Here is a 17089-nt window from a genome sequence, read left to right on the forward strand (position 1 = left end):
GATGCGCCTTAATATGTTTCTTGCGATCTTGAGCAGTTTTTAGAGATCAGCTAGGTGTTATGTTTCAGTCCCACACAGGATTACTGGTCTTACTGCAGTTGTATAATCTCTCAGTTTCATGGCCTTGGAGAGATCTAAGGTTCTCCAGTTTTGATCTTCTATCTTCAGTTGATTTTTTTATTTATTTCTGTCCTGCTTATAATCTCTCCTAAGTATTTAAAGTGGTTGGTGACTTTTATTTTAACATGCTTAGTCTCTATTGTCTTTTGTATGATAATTTTTTCATTTGTCATGATTTCCATTTTGATAAAGGATACCTATAAGCCTGCTTTCTGGGCTATTTCTGTTAAATGTTCTATTTGTGCTACTGTGTCTTCTTTCAATTCAGCCAAAAATGCCAGGTCATCGGCAAAGCTAGGCATCTTATTTTGATGTTTCAATTTTTAGATCCAATCTTCGCACCCTTATCATTCATCTGCCAAAAGGTTTTCATTATTTTATCCAAAACCAAATTAAACAAGATTGGTGATAGTTCATCACCCTATCTTAACTCCGTTTTGACTAGAAAATGTTCGCTTATTTCTCCTTAAACTTAACTTTTGTTTGTGACTGTGTTGAACTTGAGGCTGTGTTTGTGAAAGTAAGTGTAATGAGGTTCAAAGTTTTCTGGTAAGCCCTTTATTCTCTCAAAGTTTGGAAAAACATCTCTGTCTATAGAATCATAAGCTTTCCGGAAGTCTATAAAAGATACAAAGATTGGTTTGCTCCTGGTCACATTACATTTTTAATTAATTTCAGACTTTGTATTTGTTCAGGACATGATTGTCCTTTTCGAAATTCTCTTTGGCATTCCCCCAATTTTGTGATCTATTTGGGGTTATAATCTATTAAATAGTATTTTCAACAATATTTTATAAGTTACCAGTAACAATAAAATATCTCTATTGTTGCTGGCATCCATCTTAGAGATTTCTTTTGCAGTGGATATATTTGGGCTAGTGGGTAGCTTCTATACCTTCATTAATTGATCTCTAATTGTTTTCCTTTTTTATTAATTAACCTTGAATCAGTTAAACTTAATTTTATTATTTTATAATTATTTTGCTAGCAAAATATTATGGAACAAAATAATATAGCTTGTATGTCTTCTAAATCGATTTACCAGCTTCTTATATTTTGAATCCTACTTCAGCAGTTTGTTTTGGTTTTTCATTTATTGCCTTTGCATTTTCTCCTGAAGGAGATGAAAACACTTAAGATTCTGCATCTTACACGAATGTACACCAATTTAAATGTTTTATTTTAGCTATTACTTATTATTGATAATGCTGTTAATAAAATTTTATTCAATTTTCATTTTACAGGTTTCTTACATATAATCCTACAGAACGTATTACTGCTGAAAAGGCTGGGAAACATGAATATTTCAGTGAACTTCCCTTGGCAATCGATCCAGCTATGTTCCCTACTTGGCCAGCTAAATCAGAATTGGGTCACCGTAAGGCTAATACAAGTCCTAAACCTCCATCTGGTGGTCGTGATTATAAGAAGCTGGTAAGTATATATGATACAAAACCAAAAATCTCTTATGAGAACTTCTCAAGTATAGTTAGAGGCTGAAGAAATTTTTTTTTATATCAATAATCATTTTTGAATTGATATTTTATATAAAATATTATTTCTGTGAAATTAATTGTTATTGTTATATATTTATTTTATTTCGTTATTGTTATTATTATACTAACAGATTTCTTTTAATTTATTGTAAAATTAATTACATTCATAATTTTTTTTTTTTATTAATTCTTGATCAACCAGAATTTTATCTTATTTAACTTAACAAAATTGGTGAAGTGCTTTTCAGCAACAGCTGCTAATACTTAGCATTGCACTGCTAATAAACATTAAATTGTAGGTGTTGTAAATATAGTTATCTAGCCAGAGCTTAAAAGAACTGTTTTAGATTAAAAATTTGGCTGTTATAAAATACCATTGGCCAATAATTGGTTATTGAATATAAACAAGTTATCACAGCAGCAGGATTCATGTTAAGTCATTCTACACTGATTTGCCTTCCACTCGGTACAGTCCTTGCAAAGCAACTGTTGAGAATTGGACTGTCTTGTTTCTCCTAGCAATGTTTATTTGATAGCGGTGTGAATCTTTATAAATAATGTTCTGTTGTCATGTTACTGTATATAGTAGTTTCATTTCCAACCTGCAAACATAAAAGTGAGGTTATGTTTTTATGCTTGCAGAGATTTTCTGATATAAAGAAAATTATAATATTTGAAGAGCAATTTGTTTGTATTTAATATTATTTCAAATTTGTCTAGACATTTTCCAAAACTATGAGAATGTTACAAGAAGTTTATGAGTAGAATGTATGAACCATGCGAAACATAATCGGTATGAGCTTTTCATTTCAAAGACTTAGTCATTCATATGAAAGTGTTCATGATTTTTAATTCTAATTGCGTCTCCTTTAATCTCTTCTATCAACTTTAAAAAGTCATCCTTTCAGGGTCACTTTCATTTTTGGAAACTGAAAAATCCGTAGGTTTATGATGGACAAATAGAGGGTCTGGGGTTAAGCCTAACTAATTCATTTAGGCTATGTCAAAACTCTTGAATAAGGAGGACTGTCATCATTGTGCAGGATCCATGTTTTGTTGCTCGTGTTTCAGGCCTCTTTTTCTCACTGCCTCGCTCAAATACTTGCCTATTTCTAAATAAAACTTGTCCACATGGGATATAATCTTAATGGTGCTTTTTTTAAGATGATCAAAGAGATGAAAGCAAGCTGGATAGGAGATTCTACAGGCTATTCCATAAAATGCATTTCAACAGGGAAAAAAATTTTTGGATTGGTGTGTTAATAGTGGAAGGCACTGTTACACATCTCATCTAAACGAAAATTATTTTACATTTAATATTTGTTATAATAAATGACAACAATGAATTAGTTCATTATCATTAATTAATGTAATATCAAAGATATTTTTACAACATTAAGAAAGAAATAATAGTTGTTATACACATGTAAAAGGATAATACTGTGAATTAGATATGTAGACAGTATTAATTCAAAACATGAAATAATAAAACACTATAAATTTCACAAAAATATAATACAAAAAAAAATTGCCTTTTTTTTTTTTTTTTTTTTTTTTGTTAACATTGCATAGAGAAAATAATGAAAACAAAATACCAACATTTAGTTGATTTAAATTAATGATATTAATGATTTGTTTTTTCTAGTGAGGCGGAAAGTAACAGTTTTGTTGGTTTTCTTTCTTTTTTTTTAGGGAGATGACACTGATGAAGGATTTCATATGGGAACTGCACCTGAGAGAAATAGAGCTCCTGTGGGTCCTGGTTTTAGCTTAAAGTTTTAAATTTAATAATTGTTCTTATTCAGAAACTTGAATGTATATTTATATAAGATCTATCTTCAGTATCATGAAATAATATAATTTATTGTAAATTAGTATGATTTTACCTTCCAAAAATATATATTTGTTTTTTTTTTTAATACAGTAATATTTTATAGTTATACTTTTTTTTTTGCCTTCAGTGTTTTCATCTGATTACTATCTGTATGACCAAAGAAAACCCTATGTACATCGGCTGTGCATGTAAAGGTTTTTCCGAGGGAGGGTTTTCAAAAGAGAAGTAATTTAATACATGTGTGTGTGCGCGTATATATATACATATATAATTACAAAATATAAACTTATTCAGCCACTCCACAAGTACAGAAATAAAGAATACTTGCCTTAACTTTTCTTTTTCCATCATAGCGCTTTCAAGCCTAAGCCCATCTTCAGTAATGTTTTTAAAAAATTTTGTTTTCTTTTCACATTTACATTTTTTGATAAGTTAAAATTCTTAGAACAAATATTTTTTCAGTCAATAAAACGTTTTTATAAATTTTAAAAAATTAATATTTAAAATTTCCATAACATTTTGTGTAATGTTAATACAGTGATGTACTGATTATCTGATTTATTTATTTAAAATTTCTTGTCAGTATATTACCAACTTAAATAATGTTTATAAGGATATTCCTATCAAATTCTGTCTCCATTCATTAGGCTTAATTTAAATTCTCAATTAAGAAGGTATCCTCTACAAGATCATTAACAAATTTTAAAATTGCTCCTAGTTGCATAATTACTAAAATTATAGATAAAATGATTAGATAAAAAATTAAATTAGAATATAAATATAATATAAAAAACGGTTATGAGTTGTTTTTTAAATTAAATATAAATTATTAAACAAAAGTGACAAGCTTTGATATAACTAATATGTACTCCATCCAGTATTCCCATTGATTATACAATTTCATTAATAAAAAAACAAATTAATAAATACAAGTAAAGACCAAAAATTTATAAATAATATAATGATAATTTGAAAAATTTACAAACAAAATTATCTTGAATTTAATGGTACATGTTATATACTAAAAAACACCTTACCTATGGGTTTCCCCTTATCTACGGTAATGTCAGAATTTATCTACAAGAGTTTGAAAGTAAAATTGTCTATGGTAAAAATCGTGTACATTAAATTTTATTATGGGTCAGATACATAGATGATCGTTTAGTTATATGTATGAACCAAGTATAAATAATGAATACAAAATAATTTTAAATAAATTAAATTCTTTTCATGAACATTGAAATTTATGTATGAAATAGAACATGATAGAAAAATAAAATATTTAGATGTAAATATTAAAATAAGTGAAGATAATCAAATAATAACTAGAGTATGTAAAAAACCTATCTCAAACAAAATTAATATAAATAAAATTCCAACCATCCTTGGTCTCAAAAAATTAATATTTTTAAAAACATGATAAATAGAACAATAAAATACACAAACGATTAACAAGAATTGTATAATGAAAGAAATAATATAAAGGATGTAGTAGCTGTAAAAAATGGATATGATAATACCTCATGGATTTACAATATATATAAAAAATATAATTCCAAATACTTCAATAAAATAAACATCACTACAATAAAAACCCATAAATGAAAATATAAAAAACAAAAATATTTATATGAACTAATCCTACACAATTAAAATTATAGAAAACTTAATTAATTCTTGTATAAACCTGATAATCATATAATAAAAGATTAAAAATATTATAAGATACGATTCTTCTGATATTTATGAAATAAAGTGCAATAATTGTGAAAAAATATATATTAGAAAAATAATAAATAGATCATTTAAAGATAGATTTAATGAACATTTCAGGTCATTTAAAAATAAAAAAGAGGTTTCTCAAATGTTGCAGACCATTTAATAAATAACCAACATAATATAACTATTTGGAAAATAACTTAGAAATAATTGAAAAAGTAAACATTGAACATAAAAGTAATAATAAAAAATGGGAAATTTTAGAAAGATTTTACATATATAAATATAAACGTAAATTTAGCCTAATGAATCTGCAGACAGAATTTAATGGGGACATTCTTATGAATCTTATTTAAGTTGGTAATACATTGACATGAAATTTTAAATAAATAAATCAGATAATCAGTAAGTACTGTATTAACCTTTTAAAATTTAAAAAAGTTTTTTATTGACTGAACAAATATTTATTTTAAAAATTTTAATGTATCAAAAGTGTAAATGTGAAAAGAGGAAAAAAAATTTAAAAAAAACAATACTGAAGATGGGCTTAGGCCTGAAACTGCTTACATTGAAAAAGAAAAGTAAGATAAGAGTGTTTTTATTTCTATATTTGTGGAGTGGCTGAATAAGTTTATATTTTGCAATTAGCTAGAATTTACATTCACAGGAAATATAATTACAAAAAATTTAATATGAGGTCTGTAAATCAACTAAGAGACTGGTTCAGAAAGACATTTTATTTACAATCCAATTTTATTTACATGGTGTCTACACCTTCAAAATAGTTCCCTTGGGAAGCCATGCAATGCTTCAGAGTTTTCCCACTTTTCATAATTGTTTTAACTCAGAAACCAGAATATCCTTCAAATGGTCAGTTACATTTTTTAAAATGTTTTCTACTGTTCCAAAATGGTATCCTTAGAGGTATCTTTTTAAATTTGGGAACAGGAAAAAGTTACAGGGTCTCAAGTCAAGGTGGTTGAGGAACTACAGGAATATTTTTCTTTGCCAAAGATTAATTAAGAGTGCAGTGTGACAAGATACATTGTCATGATGCAGCACCCAGTTGTCTTTGATGACTGTCACATGGGCAACTCTTTTACGCAGTCTTTCAAGAATTTCTCTGTAAACATATTGATTTACAGTCTGTCCTGTAGGTAAAAACTCCTTATGGACAATGCCATTACTATTGAAGAAACAAATTAGCTTGGTTTTGATTTGCTCATTATTTTTTTTATTTTTATTTTTTTTGGGACGTGGTGAGTTTGAAGTGTGCCACTCCTTGCTCCGCGGATTTATTTCTGGGTCGTACTCAAATATCCAAGATTCATCACCAGTAATAACATTTTTTTAGAAAATGAGTTTCAGTTTATCCTAGAATATCACAGCACATTTCCACTCTGTTATTTTCTGTTCAATATTACGTTTTTTGGGACCAATTTTGTACAAAATTTTTTCATGTCCAATTCATTTGTCAAAATTTTATAGACTGTGTTACGGTTCAAATTGAATTGTTCTGCAATCATTCTGACAGTTAATCGCCGGTCATATCGTATCAAGTCTGATTCACTCAACATTGTCATCACTTTTTAATGTTAGTGGTCTTCCAGACCACTAACATTGGAATTGGATGAGTGTTGATCATCCAATTCCCAGCCATCTGAAAATGCTTTAAACCACCTAAAAACTTGGGCTCATGACAGAGCGTCATTTCCATATACCTTAGTCAATTTTGAAAAGTTTCAGTAGCATTCTCACCGAGCTTAATAGAAAACTTGATTATGACAACATTGCCCATAATTAGCATCACTCATTTTTGTAACATACAACAAAAACTCATTTACGTCTCACATGGCAACAATAGCCTAAAAATATTAATACCTAATATAAATCAGTTGTTCGTATAACCATATGTTATGTATACTAGTAACCTTACACTTTGGCTCCCAAAAAATACTAGTCTCATTACTTTATTTACAGACCTTGTGTTTATATATATATATATATATATATATATATATATATATATATAATCAAAAACAAAAACATTTGCTTCACACGCACAAAAAAACTCACACCATAACCATTTTCAACACTAGAAAGGGCACAATGATCGGAACATATGAAAAAGTACTGGAAGGGCCACAAGGCCCAAACAGTCCCATTGAAGAGACTTGGATAATGGACTGACTAAAGTGATCCTGTGCAATCATAAAAGATAATAAATATATATATATATACACAAAGTTGTTTAAAACTTTTGTTTCAGAAGAGAAAATAGTTGCACACCATATCTAAAATTATTCTGCAATAATATTTTATCACTCTTTAATTAGTTTGAAACTTTATCTGGATTTATAAGTATTCAAAAGAAACACTTTTTCTTATATAATTTAACATTTAATTTCTCATTAGATTGTAATCATTGATCCTTGTTTCATTCAGTACTGGAAAAGGTACAGGAAAAATTAAATATTAGATTTACTAGAAAAATAAGCATACTTCATGAAAGAAATACTATAAAGAGCCGGTTTACAGTTAATAAAAAACCCAGTTTTACACTTAATTTTCTTCCAAATAAAGAAAATTATTATGGTTGTTTTGTTTTTTATTTTCTTTGTTGTTTTGCTCTTATCTTTTAATTAAGAACTACTTAAAAACAGAATGAAATTTGTAAGGTCATTATGAGAATAGTATAAAAAAGTGCTATTTTAGAATGTTATGTTAGTGTTAGAGTGCTATGTTAGAATTAGTGTGCTATGTTATTCAACACTTGATGTGCATAGACTGATGTGTTAGATTAATCATCAAAACCAAGCAATTTACTTTATGTTAGATAAGAGTTTTGTAAATTCTCTTCTAATGAATATTTACATGAAATTCTTTCTCTTTATAGGAACTTTACATGGTTCTCTTTATGGTTACATTTATAGAAAGAAATAAACATCTTGATATTACAAAGAGGAAATGAAGTCAGGAATATACTACCTGCCAAAAAATCGTACAAGATTTTTTCCTCATTTAAATTATAATCAAATTTAAAGTAATAACAATGATAAAAATAACAATTTTTGAATTGCAGGTTCAATATAGTTGTTTAGTTCATATCAAATTGTTTAGACAATGAAACAAATAAATATACACAGTAACTTATGTTAACAACAAACAAGGTACAATTAATACGTTAAATGTAATGTAACAATATCATGCAATTGTACATAACTTATAAAATCATAGTGTTGTATTTTTCGAGATAACAAAGTTACAAGGCGCATATTGCCAAGTCATAATAGAAATGTCTAAATTCATGTTTAGAACAAACTGTGATCATTTATGAATCACAAATAGTTTGTAATAGTTATTTCAAAGCATAAATTGTAATTACATTCACTTATTTAAATGTACAATGAATCAAAGTTATAATCAGTTATACAATAAATAGAATAAATCATAATGCTTGTAAGTAGATTAGTTTATGTAATAATCATAAGTAATTACATAACTAAAAATAATTTGATTATCTTAATCAGTGTATACCTAGCATTGCCCCAATCTAGGATCTCTTATTATATTGTTTATGATGCGAAGTATTCATTGGCCAAGACAATCACATGCCAATGGAAATTATGTGTAAATTATCTAGGTTAGGCTAAACCTTTACCCACCGGGTTGGTCTAGTGGTGAACGCGTCTTCCCAAATCAGCTGATTTGGAAGTCGAGAGTTACAGCGTTCAAGTCCTAGTAAAGCCAGCTATTTTTACACGGACTTGAATACTAGATCGTGGATACCGGTGTTCTTTGGTGGTTGGGTTTCAATTAACCACACATCTCAGGTATGGTCGAACTGAGAATGTACAAGACTACACTTCATTCACACTCATACATATCATCCTCATTCATCCTCTGAAGTATTATCTAAACGGTAGTTACCGGAGGCTAAACAGGAAAAAGAAAGGCTAAATCTTTAGATTGATTGTACCTAGCATCGCAAAGATCTAGGATTTCTTTGGTAATGTTGTTCGTGAAGCCTCATGTGTCAAGATGTATCCATTGACCATAGAAATCACATGCCAATGATAGATTATGTGTAAGTTATCTAAGGTAGGTGAAATCTCTAGATTGATTGTACCTAGCATCGCATAGATCTAGGATTTCTTCAGTAATGTTATTCATGAAGCCTCATGTGTCAAGATGTATCCATTGGTTAGAGCAATCATATGCCAGTGGCAGATTAAGTGTACATGATCTAGAGTGGACTAAACCTCTAGAATAGTAGTACTTAGCATCACAAAGATCTAGGATTTCTTTGGTAAAGTTGTTCGTGAAGCCTCATGTGTCAAGATGTACCGAGCTTGGGTGTCCAACTCCAGGCAAGTGATGGATATACCATCTTGGTGCCTCAATGCATCTGAAGTAGTTTGGGACTCTAACCACAAGCAAATGATGAGTATACTATCTTGTTGCCTTAATGCAACCAAATTAGCCTTTATCCTGGTAGTCTAAGTAGCCAATAGTGTATATGTTTACATTATACATTATACATTGTATGTATGTTAGTGTTGTACATATTTGTAACTGTATGTTGTAAGCAGTCTGTATATTGTATAGATGTATGGGAGCAGTATGAAAATGAGAATTACAATTACATCAACATAAGTATGCATCTTAGAATATGCAGTAATAGAATATTTAAATAAAATAAAACAAATGAAATTGCATGATAATATTGAACGATAAATAACAAATCTTATAAATTATTGTTACAAATGTCATTATTACCTCTAAGAAATATGTTCTTACTCATTATAATATATCAATTAATTCAGTAACCTATAATTGGTAACAGTCATAGTTTATGTATAGGTCTTTTTAATAGACTTTTAGCAATATTTACATCAGCCACTCTCACAAGATAATCAGAACCAGGATAAACTTGAGTAACAACGTCGTGCTTCCATTACAATGGAGTGGAATGTTTGTTAATGATCAAAACCAAATCACCAACAGCAAGATTTCATTTGGGAAACTGTCATTTATTTCGTTGCTGCAAGTAATGCAGATGATCTTTAGACCAACACTTCCAAATAGACTGAATAGAATTTTGCAATAGTACTAAACGATTGACTTGAATTTTCTGATAACTAGGCTCAGACAAGGATGTAAGTGGAAACCCAATGAGAAAATGTTGTGGAGTTAAAGGCTCAGGATCTCTATGGTCTGTATAAACAGAGAATAAGGGACAGGAGTTAAGGCAAGCTTCAATCTGCATTAAAATTGTATATAATTCCTCAAAGTTAAGAATTGTTTGACAGATAACATGACATATCTCTACGAGATATGAATCTTTTTAAGGCTGCAATGAATGACTATAGATAAGTCAGAAACTAGTTCTAAATATACTGCCTTAGTCACAAGACATATAAACAGTGCAATATAAACTTAGTGAAAGATTTAGATTGCTGCCCACCATGGCGTATCATAATTGGACTGCTGCAGTCCACCGCACAAGTAGAGAATGGTCAAGAAGGAACTACTCTAAAACATTGTAGTTGACCAAGTTGTTAAGTTGAAATTTTTGCATTAAACTTGAAGCAAGTCAAACATTTATTAACGATTGATGAAATAGTTCTTTTGGCGTTTAGTATCCAATATTTCTGACGCAGTGAATGATGTGTTAACTGAGTACCAGTATGTAGAAGCTGTAAATGTTCAGCCTTGTGATGTTAGCATCAGGATATAATATGATAGGATGTTTTACATGGTAGTATAATAAAGTGTTCAGTCTGCCTCCTACGCATAGTAAACCCGAGTTATCCAAGAATGTATCCAAAGAGATAAGTTTACTATGTTTAGCAATAATTTGATTGTTTTTTATATTCAGTATCTCATGACCAAAATGAGTGAACTCTGATTGTTGCAAGAAGGTAAGCGTGTGGTTTAATTCCTGTGTAGTCAAAGGGCCTGAATTTCGTTCTAACTGATTAGACTTAGCATTGTAAATGAATTTAAAGCAGAAGCTAAATATGCCGAGTAATTTGTGTAAAGATGAATATTTCTGTGTTTAATGACACTAGATACACATGACAATAACAGATTTGCGTTTTACAAGATATAATCGAAATGTACTTCATTATGGGCCGACATAAATTATTTTTATATGACGCAATCTTATTTTGAAACGCGGAAGCAGATTGGTCAGAAACAACTGTAACTTTCTGATATCGTTTGAACAGTCGAGTAAAGATGTTCGTCATATTTGCGACGATCACGTCAGAAAGGATATGTCTTTTGACGATTTCAACAACATGTGATCGAAGGCTTTGGATTAACCATTCGACTTTTTAGTGATCGATAAAGGCCGTTATCGCATCGGTTTTGACACGTTTGTATCAAATATCGGTGACCGTTAACGCAATATAAATATATATCGTCAAAAAATTTTGACGATATCGGTTGACCCTTATGCGAATATATCACTCTTTGAACGAAACATTTTAAGCGAAAGTTTCACCGTCCTTCGAGTGTAGATCGCGTTATCAGGAATACTGAAAAAGGGAACCAAGTGTTTGATGTTAACGTTAGCCGACGTGGAGTATGAGTACGACGCAACTGCGCTACGCGTGTGTCAACAACTTAGCCGAAGAGGATTTGAAAAATGAAAAACTATTCAAACACCGTAACCAAATCGCTCGAGGGCATTAAAGATGTGTTGAAAATGAAAACAACTTCAGCTATCTTCACCTGTAGATGTATTGGAAGTAACAATAAACGATGATTACAGTGACAATAGTAATGAAAAAATGGATTACGAACATGATATTTATACCGAGGACGAGGAAGACGCTGACAATACTGTGAAAGGTGAAAAAACTGTTCGAGAGGAGGCCGAAGAGGTCCGAGACAAATAGACTACACTTAAAGTGTAGTGTAAACAATTTGCATATTCGCTTGTTCATTATTTAGAACAAGTAATGAACCAGCGAATATGCAAATTGATCGAGTGTGAGATATGAGGGTGGTCAATGAATGGATGATGGGCGATAAAGAAGTAAAATTCGATCATCAGCTATTGCATATCGATGATAAGACTTTTCGGCTAACCCGGGACTTGGTTCATTTGTTTGTTTACAGACACGTGAAATTGGATCCGATAGGTTCCTCCAACAAACCTATTCTGAAAATATAAGAAGATACTGATGACTACTGGTTCCTATCTGCAACCGAACGGGCGATAAATAGTAGCAAGTCTTGAAAATTAAAATGATCCGCAAGTCTTGAAATTGAAAATAATCAAGGAACTGTTTAAACCGAAACGGGTTGAAAAACCATTAAATATACCTTATTCGTTAACGACCACTCTGCATACAGTGCAATATCCTAACATAAGCACACTTAGAGATGAGCGTTTAGATCTACCGTCTTCATTGGAGTATAATCCTCGTTCACCGGACTATGCCGAAATGTTATCGAAATCATATATGCCATTTTCGCCGAGCGAAATACATTATACACCCTTTTCGCAAGCAGAAACGATACAGCCCGAGTCTTTTACCGTCTCAAGACGCGAGAAATCCCGCAGTGCAAATCGTGAACCTAAACGTCGGAATCCCAGCCCTTCTGATCCCGAATATTGTTAAAACCCTCCCGTAAGAAAGAGATTAAGGAGCGAACGAGATACCCGACACCAACGCCTGTGTTACGGGAATCTGACAGACATCACTAGACCTGTACCTACACTTCCAGAGCGTTGGGATTCTGTATAGTTACCGCGAGCGCGCAGCCTATCGTTGGATAGCGAAGCTTCAGTTTTAATAAACGTTCGCGTAGTCCTTATTTAGATAGCGATAATAGCGAATCGTCGCTACTCGTAGCCCCAAAAAAGGGAAAGAGATAGACGTTATATGGATAAATTATACGACGAATCAAAAGTTCCGGAAACAATGAGAGAGGGACAAACCTTCCACATTTCCAGATAAGTCGACAAAAAGAAGGTTTTATGACGTCGATGGAAGATGCAGCTCCCAGCGGTTCAGGATTGATAAGTTATGATAAATCTAAACCGAATTACAAATACTGGAACGATCTCAACGAACTGGTTGATCATTGTGGTGTGCAGTCACTTGTGTTTGCGGTTTTTGTGCGGAATGATAAAGGATATGATTTGAAAAGCTTACTGGACTTGTGATTATTTTTTTTCTAATAGTAGGAAGCCATGTCGATCTCTTTATCTTTCAGCGACGTCGGTTTGAAAATCACCTATACATTATTTCCGGAATCACAACTATCAACCGACCAATGAGAATTGGGATTGCACTACATAATGACGGGCAACAGCATACCGAACGTTGAAGAGGGGGTAAATAACAAATTTACATTTGCGTTTCCCGCAGACATGAATAAAAACGTAATAATAAATAAGCATACCATAGCATACTTACCGGCTGTTACAAACTGGAAGATATAGCCGAATATATTCAAATGAATCTGAAAGAAGTAGACGGATTCGTGTCGCTAAAAGCCAACAAGAACACCTTACAGTCCAAACTGAAATCTACCGTTTGGGTGGACACAACCGATGAACACTGCTCGGCTTACCGAAACTGATGGTGCTGGATATAATGCTTCTGAAAACCCAGTGAATATAGCGCCTGTGAACGTCAAGTACAACATCATACTCGGCAGTTACGCCAGTTTCAAACAGGATCGTATACTGCACGAATTTTCCCTGTCAGCGGATCCTGGCAAGATGATCGAAGAAATGCCGTGGAACCCGATATATTTACCAGTCAACGAGCATTCTGTTGGCGAGATAGAAATACAATGACCGACGAGAACGATCCCCCGTGGAACCTATGCGACGAACCCGTAAGCTGCGACTGGAATTCAGGAGAATGCGATCGTGAATAAGGTTTTGTAGGTGTTTTATTTTTCAAACTTACAAAGTGTACAAAATGCTGATATTCGATGACTGCAAGCTCGCTCGGAAACCGGAATCAAAAAGAAGACGTTGGCTTCTAACAGAGTATAAAATAGCCGCGTTACAGGGCGGGGGGTTTTAAAATCAAATTTGTAGATGTTATAAATAGTTTAGACGAATAATATATGTGACAACCATCCGCCGGTAAACTTAGATAGATAACAAAATGAACCTGCTTTCGATTGTAAAAACATACCCTCGTGACGAGTCGTTGGAATACAAATAGTACCACATCAATCCGCCCCACGGAATTACTACCTATAGGAACGGTGAAGAGATCCGCATACCGGTCAATCAAACGGACATGTACAACTTTCCGTGCGAGAGTTTTTTCAGTGGAAGGCTCGCTAGTGGATACGGCAGGCGTCACGAAAGATAAAAAAGATAGAAAGCGGGTTTGGTGAACAACGCGGTGGCATTTATGTTTGACCAGATACGATACCAATTAAACGAATAGAGGTAAGTCGAGTGAAAAATCTTAGGGTGACGAGCAAGCGAAAGGAACCCGGTAGGCAATGATGGGCGGGTTTTCGGTGATGATGCGTTTCCGCTACGTGAGTACGGACGATTTTATATTGATGTGCCGTTGGAACTGGTGATGGTATTCGCAGAATCTTTCAGGAAGGTGGTCGGGCGCGTGACCCAAGAACTGATATTGATAAGAGAAAACAATGATAATAACGCGATAGTAGCTACAGAAGCCAATCACGGGTCAAAACTTACGATAATGAAAGATAGCTTGGGATGTACCGTACTTACGCCCGGCGCTCAGAGAAACAATGGAATTGGACAGCATAATCAGATCTGTAAAAACGTTGCCTATGGGGTTCTATATTTGGGACACGTTCGAATGGTCGGGCGGGATGCAAACTGTTAATAACACGTGGAACGTACAAACAAAATTGCAAGAGAAAAAGCCGCGTTGTGTGATACTGGCGTTCCATAAGGCCAGGAGAAATGATGCCAATAAAGTTATGGCCAGGTTCGATCGTTGCAATTTGAGGAAGAATTATGTGAATTCCTATCCGTACGACGACTCTACAGTCGACGACAGCAAGATATACAGGTCGTTCAAAGACTTTCAGAAATCATGTTACGGCATGAGACGCCCACAGCCGGCGTAGTTTCTCAGAATTCTTGAAGGATATTCAGATTTTCGTAGTCGATTGCTCACATCAGAACGAATAAAGCTAAATCGGGAGCGATTGACTTGAAAGTATACTTTGAGTCAGACAACGCTGTTCTCGTGAATATTATGGCGTATTGCGTGGTCACATACCAAACATTAGTAACAAGCGTGCCACTTAGTGCTTTATCCACAAGCGTGGATATGTCAATACGATGAATTAAAAAAGTAATAATGATGTGCATTACGTACTTATTTTTTCGTGACATGCTGAATTGTTATGCAGTGACGTCATCAGAATAGGCACCGAATGGTGAGATGTATCACAATACCGCGACCGATAATGGTGCTGACGATGCAGAAACCTAGCTATACTTTCAATGATATATAACTTAAAAGAAGACTTTTAAGCTTACGCATTAGAGAATTGCTATAGCACTTTGCCCCGAACGTGTCGAGTTTCACTCGCTTGGTTTCTACCAGTTGTCTGGTGAACTGGTTGAAAGCGTAACAGTAACCGTCTTTGAGAATGTACAGCAGTCCGTTCACATACCGAAACACTCCGTTGATTGCGGTCGGCGCTCCGGAAAACAATTGTTATATTATACTAGTTTTTTTTTTTACTGTTGAACGAATATTCGTCTATTTCGGTGTAATAGACGTCATGGAATAGGTACGTTTGAACCGTGTACGTGTTTGCAATTTTTTGTGTCTATGTTCGACGGTATATTAAGTTGGGGTACATGTTTAAGGTAACTGTCCATCAGACGCCTCGTATTGATATCGAACATGTAAATTGTGCTGTCAACTATTAAAAGGCGGTTAAATGATTACTTCATTTCTTAGTGTAGTTCATTGGCTGGTGAAAGATATCGTATATTCGTTGCAATTTACCACCAATCATAAAGCGGTATTTTTCAACCTTTTACAATTTTTCGATGTAATACCGGTTACTGCCCACCATAAAGCACAGCATTTTGTTCTTTTCCAAAACTGTCGCATTTCACAGCAGTAAATAGTCGTTTTTCATTGCAATTTATCACCTCCCATAAGGGCGTACGTTTCATTCTTTTATTTTTCTGCTTGATTTTTAATTATCTATCTCGAACTAAATTATGCTACTACTAAAACTATTTAAACGAGGAGTTCAGATGAATAATATGCATGTGAAAAAATTCCACTTGAAGAGGAATGGAAGCCAAGTCCAAATGTTCTATAAGCCAATATATTTTAACCATTACTAGCCAATCGGTGACATAATTAGTAATTTTTCTCCCCCCCCACCATTATGAGTCTCGATTATGACAAATTTCAAGTAAATGGATGAAGTCTTTGTAGGCTACTTTTAGACGGTTCTACCAATACATGCATATGTTCTGTTGTGAGAGCGGGGGATTTATTATTAATGATCAGCAGATTTCTAGTTTAACTTATAAACTTATTTCTTTTTCTGTTTAGCCTCCGGAACCATCATAAGAGGATTTATGCATTACCTGAATCCTGCAAAGGATGAATATGGATGAGTGTAAATGAAGTGTAGTTTTGTGTAGTCTAAGGTTGACCGTTCCTGAAATGTATGATTAATTGAAACCCAACCACCAAAGAACGCCGGTATCCACGATCTACTGTTCAAATCTTTATAAAAGTAACGTACCTTTACCAGGTTTTGAACCTTAGAACTCTCGACTTCGAAATCAGCTGATTTGCGATGACGAGTTCACTACTAGACCAACGCGGTGATTAGTTCAACTTATGAACTGAATCATGATTAGTTTCGGTTCAGTAGTAACATTCTTAAATGAACAGTGTGTTGAATA

General features: G+C 32.9%; 1 protein-coding gene across 2 annotated transcripts in view; it reads left to right on the forward strand.

The window, feature by feature from the left end:
• The window catches only part of LOC142319017 (cyclin-dependent kinase 11B-like), a 56216-nt gene extending 52677 nt beyond the window's left edge, over positions 1 to 3539 (forward strand). For both annotated transcript variants that reach the window (XM_075355821.1, XM_075355822.1), the window contains exons 12-13: positions 1365 to 1554; positions 3309 to 3539. In XM_075355821.1, coding sequence (XP_075211936.1) covers positions 1365 to 1554; positions 3309 to 3398 — 280 coding nt within the window. In that variant the 3' untranslated portion in view covers positions 3399 to 3539. The remainder of the gene's footprint in view (positions 1 to 1364; positions 1555 to 3308) is intronic.
• Positions 3540 to 17089: the final 13550 nt, after the last annotated feature.

Source organism: Lycorma delicatula, chromosome 2 (genome assembly GCF_047948215.1).
Source record: "Lycorma delicatula isolate Av1 chromosome 2, ASM4794821v1, whole genome shotgun sequence".
Lineage (NCBI taxonomy): Eukaryota > Metazoa > Arthropoda > Insecta > Hemiptera > Fulgoridae > Lycorma > Lycorma delicatula.